Source organism: Camponotus floridanus, unplaced genomic scaffold (genome assembly GCF_003227725.1).
Source record: "Camponotus floridanus strain SB8 unplaced genomic scaffold, Cflo_v7.5 scaffold28, whole genome shotgun sequence".
Taxonomy (NCBI): domain Eukaryota; kingdom Metazoa; phylum Arthropoda; class Insecta; order Hymenoptera; family Formicidae; genus Camponotus; species Camponotus floridanus.
Window position 1 is genome coordinate 2,207,182 of NW_020229414.1, and position 18,659 is coordinate 2,225,840.

At 34.1% G+C, this 18,659-nt stretch overlaps 2 protein-coding genes and 1 long non-coding RNA gene across 4 annotated transcripts; 2 read left to right on the forward strand and 1 right to left on the reverse strand.

The window, feature by feature from the left end:
- Positions 1 to 310: 310 nt before the first annotated feature.
- On the forward strand, positions 311 to 9,843 carry LOC105248316 (SAFB-like transcription modulator). Of its 2 annotated transcripts, XM_011253057.3 has the most exons (16): positions 311 to 458; positions 581 to 777; positions 1,554 to 1,641; positions 1,807 to 1,973; positions 2,133 to 2,375; positions 2,487 to 2,511; positions 3,647 to 3,806; positions 4,877 to 4,917; positions 5,064 to 5,332; positions 5,488 to 5,647; positions 5,772 to 6,022; positions 6,105 to 6,607; positions 6,724 to 6,897; positions 6,981 to 7,117; positions 8,428 to 8,584; positions 8,725 to 9,843. In XM_011253057.3, exons 2-16 carry the CDS (start codon positions 655 to 657, stop codon positions 8,885 to 8,887), a joined length of 2,661 nt encoding a protein of 886 aa, XP_011251359.2. In that variant the 5' UTR covers positions 311 to 458; positions 581 to 654; the 3' UTR covers positions 8,888 to 9,843. The 2 variants fall into 2 exon arrangements, with proteins under 2 accessions (XP_011251359.2, XP_011251357.2); XM_011253055.3 differs by having other exon boundaries at positions 389 to 777.
- A 176-nt stretch (positions 9,844 to 10,019) lies between these two features.
- LOC105248315 (proclotting enzyme) lies at positions 10,020 to 17,889 on the forward strand. Its single transcript, XM_011253054.3, has 8 exons — positions 10,020 to 10,579; positions 14,341 to 14,415; positions 14,842 to 15,144; positions 15,331 to 15,655; positions 15,801 to 16,033; positions 16,211 to 16,403; positions 16,645 to 16,922; positions 17,291 to 17,889. The coding sequence occupies exons 1-8, from the start codon at positions 10,558 to 10,560 to the stop codon at positions 17,584 to 17,586; spliced, it is 1,725 nt and encodes a 574-aa protein (XP_011251356.2). The 5' UTR covers positions 10,020 to 10,557; the 3' UTR covers positions 17,587 to 17,889.
- On the reverse strand, positions 12,522 to 14,965 carry LOC105248314. Its single transcript, XR_888963.3, has 3 exons — positions 14,782 to 14,965; positions 14,415 to 14,537; positions 12,522 to 14,010 (listed from the first exon to the last, which is right to left on the reverse strand). It is a non-coding gene; the product is annotated as an uncharacterized LOC105248314 (long non-coding RNA).
- Positions 17,890 to 18,659: the final 770 nt, after the last annotated feature.

Sequence of the window (18,659 nt, forward strand, 5' to 3'; positions counted from 1 at the left end):
TTTTATATATTTTATATATTAATTATATATTAAATATATTTAATATATTAATATATTTAATATTATATATATAACTTTAATATTATATATATTTAATATTATAAACTTTCACTTTTTTAATCGACCAATCAAAATAAGGAGATCCGTTCATCTTTCTCAATAGAATTTTGAATCGTTTAATTATCCAATCAGGACGAGTCTCTGCACTGATTGGTCCATCTAACGCTTCGAAACTTTCAATAGCGTCAAACGAAACGCGTCTCCAGTTTCATTTTGAGAAGTACAGAGAAAGCAGAAGTACAGAGAACGCGAGTGCAGAAGTGCAGAGAACGCGAGTGCAGAAGTGCAGAGAACGCGAGTGCAGCACAAATACAAAAGGAACAAACCCACATTTGTGTCTTCTCGAACGCAGTTCAATGGACAATTTTCAATGGCCGTTCTCACTTGATTCTAGCACGGTACGTAATACGTGTATCGGAGGAGTCTCGTTGCATCTCGTCGTATTTTGAGCTTTTTTAATCGAACGATTCATATTACCGTTTCGTCGCGATCGCATAATAATTATTGATTATCAATTCAGCCATCGATATTCATTCCCCTGTATCGTCGCCACGCTATCTCGCAAAGTTGCAAACGGTCATCCTCGCAAGTACAATGGCCGATATGGAAGGCAAGAAGCTGACCGAGCTTCGGGTTATAGATCTTAAGACCGAGCTGGAACGTCGCGGACTCGACAAGTCCGGCAACAAAGCGGCGCTTCTCGAGCGGCTGTCAAAGGTATAAGTAATGTCGCTTTGTCGCTTCCACACTAATTCTTCCGAAATTTAGGATTCACCCTCCAATGACTTCGCGCCATATTAACCCTATTGATTTAGCAGCAGGCTTATTTGCGTCAATCGAAATAAAGGCTATCGAATAATCGTCGAAGGTGTGATCAATCCTCGATTTGATTTATTACGCGTGCCATTTACTACGCGCTTTAACTTGGTTTACATGATGTTTTTTTTTATCAGCTACTTTTATAAGCTAGCATATGATGTAATAAGAGGGACGTTTTATTGTACGTAATTGATGTACGTTGAATGAACAGAAATTGTTCTTAAATATTTTTCTTATCACATCATACACTAGGGTGTTAGTCAAAAAGCATTGTGTAAATCATACAAGCGTGATTAAAAATTTTGCTTTTGCGAATTATCAATATTATTTAAATGCATGCTATATATATTAATATATATTAATATATATCCTTGTAACTCATAAAGTTGGAATAGTTTGACTAACATGCTAGCGAGAGAAGGAAAAGTAAAATTTGCAGCTAATTTGCTAGTATTTTAAAATACATGATAATTGTTTTACTATTAGCGCCTTAGTGCTTTTGTGCTAATTGTTGGTAAAAAGAGCGTTGCATGAACTATGCTGTAGATACAATTTTACAGTTAGTTGCTATACAAGAGAAAAGATATAAGATCAAAATGATTAATTACTTGTAAACTTGATAAATCAGATAGTGATTATCATTAAATAAAAAAATGAAATAATTATATTTTTAGGCTATATCGGATGATGGAGACAATCCTGAAGAATATCTCATCGTGCCATCTGGTGGACCAAGTAAAGTCATTCCAAGAAAAAATAGTGGTACATTTATATTCACTACAATTAAAATAATTCATTATGTTTATATTTAAATATAATGTAATGTAAATATAAATTTATATTTTAAATATATTATAATATATTATATATATTAAGATTAGAGATTTCATTATTAATTAAATCTCTTCATCTATCTTCTTGTTACAGGAACCTTGAATCAAGAAGAATCTACTGAATGTTCTGATAATCAGAAAGAAGAAAATATTGATAAACAAGAAAATGTGGAAAAATCCAAAGGAGAAATAAAAACTATGGCAGAAGAAAATATTGAAAAAGAAGTTTCTATTAAAAAAGAAATTTCTATTAAAAAAGAGGTAAATAATAAACGCTTGTTATTAATATGAAATATTTAAATTAATGAAATCAAAATATTTTATATTTACAACTGATGATTTATTTTGTATTATATTGTATTATATTCTGATTTATTTTGTATTATTTTGTATTATATTTTGATTTTTTTTTAAATTTAGGAATTTCAATCTGAAGTCAAGAATAATACTAGTAAGGAAGAAAATTTTAAACAGGAAATCAAAATTCAAGGAGTGAAAGTTGAAGGTGTACAGAGTAATGACAAGAATGAATCAGACAAAAATAATACTGCAAACCAATCCTTAACCGCATCATCTGCTACTGTCGAGGCTAACGGAATTGACAACGAGGACTCCATTAATTTGACTATTGGAGAAGATGAAGAAAATCTCCTTGCTGAGGAGGTAAGAGAAAAGAAGATAACTTTTCAAAATTATATGTAGTAATTCCTTAAAAGTTTTTAGAATCAAAAATTGTCTTCAAATCACTTCTAATAAATAACTTTTTCATTACAGACAGAATCTCACGACAGACACAAGGGTAAGTTCTTCACTATTTATTATTTTTTAACTTAGATGTAAGATTCCAAGAATATGAAGGGTAGCGATATTTGTATCTGCGGCATTCCTCAAGTAAATTAGCAAAAGTGTCAGCATCAAGAGCAAGCGTGTTCAAGTCAACAAATATGAGAACAGAACAGCACAACTATCTGGAACAAGGGCAATGTCTTCCACAATAACTTCCTTCTCGTCCTACGAGCTTCAATCTTTAAGAGCCTCGTCCTCGTCAACTTCATTTCAACATCTGGACGCAACGTAGCCAACCGTAGCATGATCATTGAAGCGCATACTACCCGGCTACTGATAAGGTGTTTCGACCGGGATGAACGCATGGTGATTGATAAGGTTTTTGGGATAAAGTGTACATCTCCCGACATCTTCCTAGGCGCTGCTATTGGCAGCAAAAAAATCATATCCCATAGTCTTTAAGTTAGTTAACGCTAGAATTTGATATACACAATTACATTAATTATACCTACTACATAGAGCATCGCTGGATCTCTATCATCAAGTCACATGGATAAAGGAAGATTCAAGTGTACATCAGCGAATATATTTCTCACAGAATATAAATTAACACAACATGTTGTTTATCACATAAGAGACCAATATTGTGTGCCTCGACGAGTCACATGTAACATATTAAAGCACGTTTTTCGCGCGCGCGAAAATTAATCTATTGCAGAAATTATTTTCTTGACATAAAATGATGCAAATTCTTGAAAACAAAAACATATGCTTTTTGCACAGCTATTTTTTTTCTAATTCATCGTTTAAAACCCTTATAAATCGGAGTTTCGTATATATAAAGATACAAAATATTGTTTTGGTAGCTTTACGCGCGCACAACGTATATAAAAAAAAAACCGGCGAAACGGGTTTAAGTTCTCTGCGTTGATTCTAAGATCGAAGATATCGATATTTCGATATTTCGAAGATCGGGGGCTTGCAATATCGTGCAAGCCTTACATCGTTGCTCACTGTGTGAATTTCTTAGTGACTTGCCCAAAATTCCTGACTGGAAATACAAGCCACTAAAGGAGAATGTTAGGCGGGAGGGAGAAGAGTCTGAGGCTTTGCAGAAAGTGACTATGCTACCTTGGTTGTCCCTGCAGATGGTGGAGAGAAGAAGAAAATAGAAGAGAACAGCAAGAAGGGAGACTCTAAAGGCGGTGGTAGAGCGGAAGCTGGTGCCGGCGGCAAGGAAGGGACGACGTCCGGTGCAAACGTTGGGACGAAGAACAAGCAGGACGGTGGAGATGGAGGAAGCAAGAGGTTGGTCTCTCATAGAGCTAAGAAGTACGGTTCGCGGTACTGTGGTACAGCAAACTGGAAATGTCTCACTCACTCACGACTCTACTAGTGATGTTCTACTGCTGCATAACCGTATCATCGGGACGATCTCTCTAACTCTCTCTCTCTGTACCGTGGGACAAAATGTGGATTTCCAAGATGAGATCACTCACACGTCACATGCAAGATTACCTTTATTCCATTTTCTTAAATCGAGAATCTTGGAAGTTACTCTTCCAATCTCGTGTGCTCTAGGCTATAATTCTTAACTCTGGCAAATATGTTAAGTAGTCGAGAACTTGGCTAGCAAACTTAAATGAGTCTCAAATGTGGCATATTGTATTTCTCTTCATATATCTAGTAAAAGGTGATTATATATACTCTACGACGTCAAAAAAAAACCGGATGAATCCCGTGTGCTGTGTTTCTTACAGGACATTTGTTTCATTGAGAGACGACAATTCCATCCTGCGTCATTGTGCACATAAAGGACATTAAATATCTTATGCTAAAAATTACATTTGGCAGAACGTGCTTAAATCCTCGTACTGTCAAGAAGCAATCCTATTGCTTATTGAAGAAATACTACTACCCTAATAAATAATAAAAAAAAAATAATAAACGCGTAAGCGTTTTTAAAAAATTATCCCGACAAGAAGTAATTTCAGTCGGAAGAACTATGCAGCTGATTTCCCTTTTGTGGATGCTTAGAGCTGATAAGTGTTGCCACATGGATGCCATTTCTCCTTATACACGAGTGACGAAAATGGATGAACCGAAAATACAGACAATGAATACATATTCAATTATCTATCTAGAACTGATACTAATATACAATGGTGTACAAGTGAATTCTAAAGAAAAAAATCTAGGTCACATATACCGCCTAAAAATATACAAGTTGCTAGCCAAATTTGTGTCCTTAACATAGTTCCAGAGATACTTATTAAGCCTCGCAAATTATATAGTCCTAATTAATTCGTTATTTGTAATCGAATATTATATTGCAATCCTCAATTTTCTGATACAATAATGATATTTATCTCTTTCAGTGCGGAGTCTAGCAATAAAAGCCAGAAGAGAGACGAAAAGGGTAAGCTAATATATTTATTTTATTTATTTTTTGAATGCGTATTATTATTTAAATCTGTAATCATTAACAAATATGATGGTTAGTTCTATCGATTTTTACGGAATTTTGTATATGTGTCTTGTATAACCATTCATAATGTTTTGCAGATAAAAAGATATCTCAGGTCAGTCCAACCAGTGCGAGCAGTCGCAATCTATGGGTCTCCGGTTTGTCGTCCAGTACACGCGCAACCGATTTGAAACAGATCTTCTCCAAATATGGCAAAGTTATAGGCGCGAAAGTAGTCACCAATGCGAGAACTCCTGGGGCAAGATGTTATGGTTACGTTACTATGTCTTCAAGCGAAGATGCAGCAAAATGTATACAACACTTACACAGAACCGAGCTTCATGGACGCGTCATATCTGTCGAAAAGGTAAGATTTCGCAGGTAAAACAAAAAGTTGTTTAATAAATGTTATTTTGTAAACTTAGATTCGCTCACTGTTACACACGTACATTTTTTCAAAACAAAATATAATATCGCTAGCGCTTTACAAGCAAGCTTATTCTTATTATAAACTGTCATCAGGCAAAAGGTGATACACAGCAAAGTCATATACGTAAACGAGATACTGTTAATGGTAAATCAGAGAAAAAAGACGAAAAAGAAAAGCCAAAGGATCATGACGTAAATGAAAGAAAGGAAAAGGAAGTAAAAAAAGAGATTGAAGAGAAGGGATTAGATGCTGGTAAATATTATTTCTTTATGATAATAATTAAAAATGGAGCAACAAGCAAATTATATTTTTTGTAAATAATTTTTACTCTAATTTCTACTAGTATAAATAATCAACAATTATTACATTTGTTTAGCAAAAAAATCTGATGACAAAAATGAAAATATTGAATCTAAGAAGATAGAGTTGCAAGATAAGAAGGAAGATCTGTCTAAAGAATCCGATTCCCGATCGACGAAATCCACCAGTAAAAAGCCGGAGAGCGAGAGGGGAAGACGAGAAGAAAAACGGATTCGTACTTGGGACAGAGATCATCGAAGTCACAGTCGATCTAGAAGCCGCGAAAGACGGAGGCGCGATGACGTTCTCACATTTGCAAAGATAAGAGTAAATATCTTCATTGAAGATAAAATTATTATCAGTACAGCAAGAAAAAAAATATAAAAGGCAAAAAATCTGAAATTTTTAGGAAGAACGTGAGCGGCAAAGATTTCGTGAAAGAGAACGGATTCTAAGGGAAGAAGAGCGGCGAAGGAGAGAAGACATAGAGCGTCAGCGAGAGATAGAACGTAGACAACGAGAAGAAGCCGCGCGCTTGGAGAGAGAAAGAGAGAAGTTGAGGCGAGAGAGGGAGCGGATCGAACAGGAAAAGGCCGAATTGTTGCGACTCGAGCGCGAACGGCAGAAGCTTGAAAGGGAGAAACTTGAGCGCGAAAGATTGGAATTAAAAAGACAGCAGATGCGTCTGGAGGAGAGCAGACGTGCACCACCGCCGCCTTCTCTAAAAAGAACATCTACTGACAGAAGAGATCCACGGGATTTGTACGTGGAACCTGACAGGAAACGAATGAGTACAGAGCATAGCCGTAGACATAGTCCGGACAGAGTAGCCGACAGACGAAACGATATGTTAGATCGAGTATCGGATAGACGATTAGATCCTTCGCCACCTTCTCGATACGAATCCAGCAGGTAAACTTTTCTCGCTTTCTTTATCACTTAATTATTATTAATTATTACATCATTTATCACTTAATATTTCTTTTAATATGCAATAAGATAATGCGAATAATGAAATTCGTTTTCAGATCCGCTCAAGACATGGGATTAAAGAAGGAGTTTAAGCGAAGTAGCGATTTCTCTTCGAGAAGCAGTCGATCGGATAGCTTTTCTGATGTTTCTCGCGGAAGAGAGGTCATTGTACGTCGAGAAAGTCTGTCCACTGCATCTTCGTCCATAGATCCTCGACAAGTTAAGGAAAGGTACATGTCGTATTATTGTATAAAATTATCGCGATTGAATCTCTTATCAGTTTAATCGAGTTCTTTTATTTTGGACTTCATAGATACGATCGTCCAAGTACTACATCCTATACTCGCGAACGCGAAGTACGACGATCCGAGCCTGAGACGCATCGAACCTCTAGAGACAGTCATACGCGATACAGCGATAGTTTTAAACCGCCAGGATCTAATACGCCACGTAAGTATGAGAAACTGCATACATACGAAAGATGGTATTAACATCCAGTATTTAAGATTTTGTTACAAGACTTTTAGTTTTATAATCTTGCATCTTATTATAAAATTTCTTGATTTCATAGTATTTTACTTTATATTAAACTATTTCTAGATTATTTTTCTTTTTGATTATTTAGATTAAATTTTTAATTGAATTTTTTTAGATTATTCTTTTCTTTTGTGTACAAGATATTAATATCTTAAATAATAGTATAACAGAAAATATTTTCATGAAATATTTCTAGTAGATGAGAGATACGTATAAGTTGATGCTGTAAGATAAACTCAAATTTATTTTTATATATTTTATCTATTTATATCCCCGATTTGAAAAATTCTTGGATAGTATATGATTAATAATGTGCAAATGAGATTACATATACATGGTGCTAGATCACATTCTAATTTATGGAACATAATACGCACAAAAGATGAAAGATTAACAAAGTTTTAAAAGTTTACAAACACTAATTTTATGTTGAACTTAATAAGCAAAATTGTTATATGAATATAAAATTGGATACAATAGTAAAGAAATTTCCTTATTTTTATAATTTGTGTCTTTCGCACATAAGCAATCTGATGGCATTTTTATTATAAATAATAATAAAAAATAATAAATAATGTCTCTTATAAGATATTAAAAAAATATATAAAAATATATATGTATATGTAAAAAAATGGAAGAGATATATAAAGTGTAATTACAAGTGCCAAACATGCGTGCGCGTTTTTAAAATATATATAACGATGTTTTTTATAAAAAAATTTATTATCTCAGTTTAAATCCAATTTGTATTCTCTTTTACAAATGTGTATGCTTCGTAATAAAAATTTATACGATTTCTCAATTTTGCTTGACTTTCATTGTAGTTAGTTGAACCTACTATCAGAGAGTTTAATAAAGAAGATATGAAAATATTATTTGTATACAAATTTGTTTAGCCTTATAAATATTATACGATATTTAACATTAATGTCAAATGTGCTTTCGGTATCACATAGTTTTTATTATAAAGCATACCAAGCAATTCAAAAGACAATATTCATTAAATGATGAAATTACATTTATAAAAAGACTAAGTTTTACGATCATCTTAATATTCTTTAATAAACATTATAATGATTTTTTGCATCCTATGCGAAAAAGAGAAATACACATATTATTAGTTATAATAAATTATTAAAAATAAAAAATATATGTATGTATGTATGTATGTATGCGTCTTCATTCATTTTCGGTATACACGCTATTGTTGTATCTCAATGCAGGTGAAAGTCGTTACGTAGAAAGCAATCGTACACCGAGTGGATGGCATTCGGGACCTACATCCTCAAAGTCGTTTAATTCCGTGACGAGTAGCGGATCTCGCGATCCCCGTAGTGAACCTTCTAGCTGGAGTTCTAGGTCGTCTGACAGTGTCAATAGGTAATTCATACTGAAGCGTATAATTTTCAACGAGCGTAATTCGTGAACGTACTTTTTTTTTTATCCAATGCGATCGCTCAATAAGCATAAAGACACAATTAGCGTGATAATTAAAATACAAATATGCGACGCATTTATAGATGGAGCAACTCTAGTAGCATGGGAAATACATTGCGACATCCGATTCCACCGACGTATCAGAGCGGACCGATGCAATCTATGGGATTGACAGCACCAGGAACGGCGCCATCGTACGAACGGTTTGATGCGTATAAATCGTCCATGCCTATGAGAAAATATTGATTATCTAGACATGCGAGTTTTCGCGTATATCTTATTCGAATAATATCAGAACGTTTGCGACAGATTCGTAAGACGTTCTTTGATAAGTGTAAATTACACTTTTAATGTGCACGTTTAATGTGCAAATTTATGTAATCGCGTTTATTAAATTACAACAGATTATAAATTATTGTTGTGCGAGTTCTTTGCAATCTTGAAAATGGAAGAATTTTTCAATTATTGAAAGACTTTTCGCACAAATATCATACCGATAATCTTAAAATATTGTATTTGGTTCATATATTGATTATGCACATATATTGACATACATTCTATCGATATCAATATTTTTTATCGCAATCCGTAAAATATTTGAATTTCTACAAAGTCCACATCTCGTGTATAATAACGTCAGAGAAGAGTATTTGTCTTATAATCTGTAATTAGACGCGCTCCTTGTCATCGGTTCTTTATTTTATGTATCCATTCGGCATACAACACAACATTTCTAACAATTTTTAACGTGTCTAACGGACTTTTGTACATGTGTTAATAGATCCATTGTGTCCTCACAAAACAAAATATGATTTATTTTTTTTTTGTCAATTTGTAAATGATTATTTGGTTTACGGATATTGATCCTCGATCAGTGTTGTTTTCACTCAAAGAGCGATCGATATTAATGAGAGACATTAAAATTATAAGTGCATCTGTTTATCTTAAACTAGTGCGTCCTAATAGAATAAAATGAATGAGTAATATACTAAAGGAGCAATCTATCGCATAATTGTATTCTTAAGAAAAATGCGTACTCTCTTTCTCTTTCGGAATATATTGGCGATCTGTATATTGAATTCCATCACAGAGGATAAATTATATGGTAAATAATGTGGTATATATAGCGACGCTTACTTTATACAACAGAACACTCGATGTAGCAGGAATTATCACAACGTAAATAAATTTAGATAATACTACGACTCGCATACGTTCGGTTCACTTTCTCTCTCTTTTAGTCTAAAAAGAAAAAGAAACGAGGCTTTGCTATCCCGAAGATACATCAGAAATTCCTCGGACAATATCAAGCGGGATCGAAGAAATAACAGCGATTACATCCGGCGCACACACCTGTTGAAGACTCGCCGGCTTCGAGTCATTCCTACGTGATCGAATCGTCATCGAAAGACGGAGCAACGAGTAGTAGAGGGAGCACCACTTTCCCTTGAAGACCTGGGAAGACGGCGCCTCGGAGAAAGAAGGAGAAAGAACGGGAGAGAGTGAGCGAGCGAGCGAGCCGATAGGTCGCGGTCCACCGTCGAGAGTAAAGTGTGTCGAGGTCTTTTCACGGACAGTAGTTCGTCGTTGCCCTGGGTCTGTCCCGTGCAACCGATTGTACGCTTCCGTCTCTCGCGCGATCATTTTTCTTTTATTTCCTTCTTTCTTCTCTTACCGCTCTGGTGTCATATCTTCTTCCGTCTCCCCGCCGATTGTCACTCTCATTCTCTCTCTTTCTTCTTCCGCCCCTCTCGACACACTATGCATAACTCGCCGGTGCTCTCGCGCTGATCACGCAAAGCGACATTCTTAGTTAGAATAGTTCGACGTCGCGTCCCTCGGGTATCGTGCAGACGCGTTGCACAAACACTGGGGATGTCCCCGGGATAACAAGTTTTCCTTTTTTTCCTAACGAGATGTCTTCGCCAATGGTCCTGAGTAAGTGAAATCCTCTTTTGCATCTGCGAGTATGCTGAAAGATTATCGAAATTATACATAGAGAGTTGCGGAAGGCAATGTTTTGATGTTGATGATACACTATGTGCTTGATAACCGTCCCCAGTGAATTGATAATTGGCGGACGACACGCGCAATAGTGACAGCGAATTGTTGATAGGCCCGTGATTGGTGGTACTCGAATTAATTTTCAAAAGTGAAAACTATGTTGAAACTGGTATGTTAGTGCACCAAAGACTGGAATAAGAAAGCGATCCACATTTGCATGCTTTTTCAGTAATATGCATCTTTAGGATCGCTTTCTCTATACATTATAAATTTCTTATTTTCGGTTTAAGAATCTACATGTGGAAATTCACGTGAATATGAAAAAGTGTAATATAATATATTAAAAATATTAATATCAGATTATGAAATATAATTTCTCTCTTCTAACTCTTCTAACATAAAAACAAATCAACAAGTAACAAAAAGAAAGAAAAGAATAAGTTTTTAAATATTTAGAAATATTTTTCGAAACTCGATTGTTGTGGATTTAGTTTAACTTGAGCGCATTTAGCTTGAAGATGACCTCAATTATACGTTTATAAATTCTTTATGCAAATTCTTACTTTCTCATATTAGTTTATCATAACTTTTTTTTTATTATATACATACTTATAAGATCATAATCGCGACGATTGATTGATAACGTCCAAGCATTGTGATTCGTCATATCTCGCAAGTTAATTGTCATTTAAGAAAGAATTACCTCGCTTTTATTAAATTCCTATCAAATCTTAACACGTAGAATTCATATATAAATTTTTTTAAATCTAAATTTCTAATAATAATGCGTGCACTTCTTTATGACTTCTCATTAATTTGTAATGTAATTTACATATCTAAAACAGTAGAATTATACACACAAAATTTCACTATGCATTGTTTTAATTGTTATAAATTGATTAATTCTCAGCTTGCTTTTTTCTTTCTTTCTTTCTTTTCTTCCGAGAAAAAAAGAGCAATACAACTCTGTGTTAAAGTTTTTATGAAATTTACATAAATAAATTTTATACAATTTAAGTAAATTTTCAATTAAGATCACTTTAAAATACATAACATACATTTTAATTTAAAATAAAGTTATCATATGTAAAAAAATTTATATAATTCTTTCATTTATACATATGTGTATCGGTGTATATGTAATATCTTCATACATAATGTAACTTTTTGTAGAATTAAAGATGCGCATGTTTGTTTCTGGAAGTAGATTGCCTGAATTTAAGTACCGTAAAATGTTATATTAAGATCTCGAGAGGTTTTAGTTGGAGATTTAAGTATTATAAAATGATGCTTCGGATGTGTTCTGCTTTTTTTCTTTTCCATCGATGTGTCGAGAATAAAGTTGCGGATAGCGCAGGTATATGCACACACGACGTCCAGTATATGTATCTGGGTTACTGCGTGGGTATATACTACTGTATTCACATATACGTACACACGCAACGCACTATGGGACACAAAGAGATTCAAACTTAGAAAAGAGACGCACCTTTCCTCGTCTCGAAATCTTAAATGAAACATGTCTAAAAGTGACAGAATAATGAAAGAACCTTTATACACCTTTATAATTAACGTGCCTATTTATAAAAACGTCTGTATAGAATCCTTTGATCTATTTCAGATAAGGATAATTATTCCTTGGCGAAAATGAAATATGATCATTTAAATATATCTCACTAATTTTTAATTTTACATATCTTTGTAAAAATCAAATTTCTCTTTAAATTAAAATTCCTAAAGTATTGAAAATTAAATATAATTTGATCATTTGTCATGATTGTGTTTTATATATCATTTTTTTTCGACGTTTTATACATTTCACATTTTATTAATAATAATAAATAATTTTATTGGATAAATTAAAATTAAAATTAATATTGTTTAGTCACACAATTATAATGTAATCTCCACGAAAGATGAATGCAATTGCAAGTTTCAAACATTATTCAACCCGCATGTTCTGCGAGAGTTATCGAATAATTTCGATACACATGCTATTAGAGAAGGTCCTTGTAACACTTGAAGCTGGGTTTCCCCCTATCATCGCGCAACGTAAATTATCCTAAGAACGTGCTTTTACTATCCCCGTTCCTCCGAAGAATAAATCGTCCTCGTCGTTCCTCGACATATCACGGCAACGTGAATCAGTGAACGGAAGAAGAAAGGCACACTTTCACGCCGGGCAACTTTCACCGTCGATGAGAAGAGCCTGACGCGCGTTCGTAACCAGTTTCCGAAGAATCTTACTTCCACGCGATCGGAACACGTAATTTTCTAATTATACATTTTACTCGAGCCCCCCGATCCCGGACCTCGAGGGTCGAGGAAATATATGTATATGATTTTTGAAGAACACATATGTGATCTGTATCTTGAAAAAAAAAAAGAATCATTCGCCTTTCTTGCAACTGGGTCACGCGCGATTGTTACAAAACTGACTGTACTTCTTTTTTAGAGACCTCTAATATAACCAGCTATTATAGTTTTTCTTTTTCTTCAACAAGAACAGATCTAACTTTTATTTACTTTGGAATTAATTGAAAACAAGTCGAAATTTTCACTATATTTGCATCGTATTATATCGATCAATGAATCGTAAATCAATGAATCGAGTTTCAAGAACCTGATTTAGATCCTGATTCTGATAGGAGTTATTCGACGATGATGATCTCAGACTCGAAACATTTCCCAAGGCGAATTAGTATCTTTTTCTTATTGCGGTTCCGGAAGGTTTGACGATGTTTAACGCTCGACTTAATTTCACCTAATTAACAAGAGAACGGCCGGTGAAACAAGGTCGAAATGAAACGCGTTGCGAATCGATATCCTTTCTAAGATAAACTCTAATCACAAAATATCTCGCATACATAATTGTGTGATATTGATTAGAAAGATCTGCGAAGATCGATATTCTTGCTGTCGGTGAAATTTTCTCCCATTCGCATCAATCATGTAGTTTTAATTGCGTTTAATGAGCCTTCTATCTCTTACAATAAGCGCAATCATGTTTGTCAAATTATTATATATATGTATATTATACATTTTTATAAAATGTTTTTTTCCTTCCTTCATTTTAGAAAGTTTTTGTTAAATCTGCGCGCGCGTCTAGATTCCTCTCTCATGTTTATTTGGAATGGCATCTCTATTTGAAATTTCGACAAATTCTGAGAAAATCAGAAAGTCGGATGTGCTTTTTCATGTTGCATAACGCGTCCGTTTATTATGGACGACATGTGTTAAACGGCAACGGTATTTCCGATGACAGATGATTGCGAATGACTCCGTAATTCTCATAAATAAACATGAACATCATTTTGACACGTTCGCAGCATCGGGGCGTCTGAATTTGTGTATCAATTTGAAACCTGATAGAAATATGAAAAAAAATATTAATAACTTAATTATTAAAAATTAGTTACTTACACCTAAATTATTTTTATATTAAACCAAACTCTTTGAACATAATTAATATTAATGATAATAAATAAATAAACAATAAATTATTTAAAATAATACGAGTGAATGGTAAATGATTGCTATTTATGCGAAAATTGAAAGCTAATAATCTGCAAAATAATTTCGCGAATTGTATGCATTCGTTTCATTCATACTAAATTGTACAATGGAATGATATATTTGTGAAATTATATAGAACCATGCTTAATTCATGTTTTAATAACGTATTCATGTTTCAGGCTTGTGCATAATATGGAGTCTATTTGTCGGCTCCATCTCGTACACCGAAGAAGTCGTACATTACCATTCTTACCGTAAGTAATTTTCGTCCCGACAAGTAGTTTTCGAAAAGTAAACATCATTCGCAATATATACAATCGTCTCGACGAATCGTGTTCATCAGTTATTTAAATCCACTTGGAGCGTTCTGAGACTTCTGTGAATGAAAGTGGAGCACGAATGAGATTGTGATTTATCGGAATAATCGCGATTATATCACGCCAAGTGATATACTCGCGATTCTGTAAGAAACATCATTATGCAATCTTACGAGATTTCTCATATACAAGTATATCACTTGTGTGCGATTATGACTGAATGACGACTGAAGAATCAAGAATAAAGCACTTTTTTATCTTCGTCGCGTTCTTATCATTTACTTTTATTTCTTATTATATTACCTTTATTATTATAATGATTCTACTCGCTTCTGATTCATATGAGGCAATGTCGCAATGCAGCGTACGAATATAGAAACTCGTACATCTCGCCGACGAGAGGATGGCCGCACTCTTGGGACCGAGCCGAACCAAGCAGATCGGACAGACCGATATATCGTAGAGACACGCGAGTGCGCCCCTATACGCAGCTGGTAAAGGTTGAGCAAGAGCAGAGCGATCCTTTGATGACCATCAGCGAGACCTTGGGCGCCTTAAATACTGTGGGCAACTATATCGTCAATATGACGAGAGGCGTCGAGATCTCGAATTATCCACCGAAGGAACTGCCCTCGGCATTGTATACCATCTCCAAGAATATTCTAGGTAATATAAGAAAAAATCAATATATATTAAATTATATAGAATATGTTATTTTTATTTATCTGTATAGAATGTTTTTTTCTTATATTAATAACGAATTATATACTTATAAAGAAAAATTATGAAACATTTTTTAAAATTATAAACTTATGAAGAATATGAATTCTTGACACTTATCCTTTTTTTCAGGCCGTAATGTAACAGACAGCATCGCTCCTTTGGTACGCGGTGTAGCATTGCCATTGAGACAAACAGTCACGACCTCAACACATGGACCGCCAGTCCAAGAGCAGCAGCAGCAAACTGCAGAGAAATTGTCAAATAGAGATAAGGAGTCCACTCTATCTGCATGCACGACAGCCGAGGGTGGACCGGGAAAGTGCCAGGATCTTAGCAATTGTCCGCAATTGTTACTTGATCTTACTAAATTGAGGCAGTCGTTGTGCTTTAAGAGTCTGTTCGTGCCAGGGGTTTGCTGTCCGTTAGATAAAACCGACAATCTCTCTATTCCCATGTAAATGGAAATTCATGTTATTAACTGTGAATGATTACATTCATCTCACACATATTTTACAAGAAAATTTGTCGAAATATTAAAATATCTTATACATATGTTTATTGTCTTAAAAAGATAAAACCTAAGCAAGTGACTGTTGTAGCAACATTGGTGGAGATACGTTCTCCGGAAGTGACAGCGGTGGACATTTCCCACGACCACCGATTCGACCCACAAAACCCCTCACACCACGTCCGATACCTTTGTATCCGGTAACATCTTCAACTATAAGACCTACGACGCACATCGTTCCATCGCCAGACTTATTGGGCAATAATACGAATGGCTTCGAGACAATCGGGACGGTCGACAACAATTTTATTCAGGATGATGACGGTATTTCAGCATTTTCTTGTGTTGTGAAAAATAGTTGCAGACTTAGAAAGAAATGAATTTGTCAGATTTTCTTCATACTGTCATCACTCGCATTTTTGCCAATAAATAGCTAGAATTTGGAAAAAAATTTGTTCCTCGAAAACAAGAGTTATAAAGAATTTTTAATTTTCTGTTTAGAATGCGGAGTAAGAAATTCAGGCAAATACCGTGTGGTCGGAGGCGAAGAAGCGTTGCCTGGTCGTTGGCCTTGGATGGCGGCAATCTATCTTCACGGTTCCCGACGAACGGAGTTCTGGTGCGGAGGGTCTCTGGTAGGATCGCACCATATCCTTACTGCTGCTCATTGCACGCGAGATCAACGACAACGGCCGTAAGGAACGTTCCAATAATGCATTGATCCATAACTTTAATCAGAAAGATAAAAATTAAAAATGTGTATACATTCTCGGGAGAATTATTGTTCTTTTTTTTTACAAAATGACTTACAAAAAAGTTCTTGAAACGAATTTCTTATGGAAAGTCTTTTCTACAATGTATATAAAATCTAATATTTCTAATATATTTCTAATATATATTTCTTAACATTATAACTAATATATATTTCTTAACAGCTTTGCTGCTCGCCAATTCACTGTGCGTCTCGGCGACATCGATCTGGAAAGGGATGATGAACCCTCGTCACCAGAGACTTACGCGGTCAAGGAGATTCACGCGCATCCGAAGTTCTCTCGCGTCGGATTTTACAACGACATTGCCGTCCTCGAGCTCACCAGACCCGTAAGAAGGTCACCGTATGTAATACCCATTTGTTTGCCGCAGGCACGATTTCGCGGGCAACCGTTTGTCGGCGCCAGACCAACAGTGGTTGGTTGGGGCACCACTTATTATGGTGATTATCTCTCTTCTCTAGCGATTAAATATTTGTCATAGTATAATTTAAATTCTTCTCATACTAATTCAGATCCAAGCGTTGAGAATTGATCTTGCAATTAAAATACGAAAAATTAAATAAGAATTAAAATATAAGAAAAATAAGAGATTCATAATACATACTTTAAAAAACGAGTATAGTCTTTCATCTTCTAAATATATACATTCAAAATTAGATTAAAAATAGATAAAATAGAAAAATATACATCCTGTGAAGAGTTATAAGTTTTTAAATCTGAAGCTTATCAAGTTTCTCGTTTCTTCTTTTCTTCTCTTTTCTCTATACATTCTTAGTTGATAAATGTCGTAACGAAAATGATGTAACAGGAGGAAAGGAAAGCACCATTCAACGACAAGCGGTCCTGCCGGTGTGGAGGAATGAAGACTGCAACACGGCTTACTTTCAACCAATCACCAGCAATTTTTTATGCGCCGGTTATAGCCAAGGTGGCAAGGACGCGTGTCAAGGTGATTCGGGTGGACCGCTGATGCTGCGAGTCGAGGGTCGATGGACGCAGATCGGCATAGTTTCTTTCGGCAACAAGTGCGGCGAGCCCGGTTATCCTGGCGTTTATACGCGTGTCTCTGAGTATACCGATTGGATTAAAAATAATATGAAGTGATAACATAACGTGAAGTCATGTAGGGAAAAAACAATATCTTCATAAATATATTTCCATACAAATCTGTAAAAAAATTAAAATATGTATTAGAATGTATTGCAATGCTAATTTTCAGGAATCAGAAATCAGCATTCTATTTCAATTACTACATATCAAGATGCTTTGACATATGTAACAAATTTAACATAACTAAATGTGCCTTTGTCTTTTTTATAATTTAAAAAATTCTATATTAGTTAATATTAAGTAACGTAAAAGAAAAACTTCCATTTAACGGTAATAAAATATCTATGAGGATTTATGAGAAAATACCTCTTAGGAAATATCAAATTATAACGTATATATATTATATACAAATTATAACGTATATATATTATACTGTCAAATTATAATGTGTGTATATTATATTTATTGTGCCGTCTTTTTTACAAGCATTCTTATTATTTATAAATGTACAGCTCTCCCATTATATTTTTTAAATGTATATGCACACAAGTAGAGAAATATCCATTGAGGCATCCATATTTTTGTGAGAACATACAAATGTGCTATATGAATATATATACATATTCGTTAAGTAATTTATAATTAATTTATTATTTTTATATATTTATGTATAGTATAATGTATGATTAAAATTCTAAACACATAAGAAATATGCTTTATAAATCTATTTCTTTTATTTATCTAATTAATTTAATATATATAATAAAAATACAAAAAGTTGAAGTAATACTTGTATCCTATTATGTGGCAAATTATCTAAATTATTATATTATCTATTTATATTAAAAGGACAAAATTATTTTAATAAATGAATCTTTTTATATATACATGCATCGATAAATTCGTATTGAAAAACCTTATAAGACTTCTGAAAATCAAAAACACATAATTTAGTAATAATATCACGTCCAATCTGAAAATAAAAGTCCAACATTATCCAGAAAAAAGGAAAAACTAAAAAGAAATTGGAAAGCAATATTACTAAACAACATAACAAGGAACAAAATAAAGGGTTATTATATAATAAGAATTTTCGATTTTTTCTCAAAAAATTATAAACATTTGTA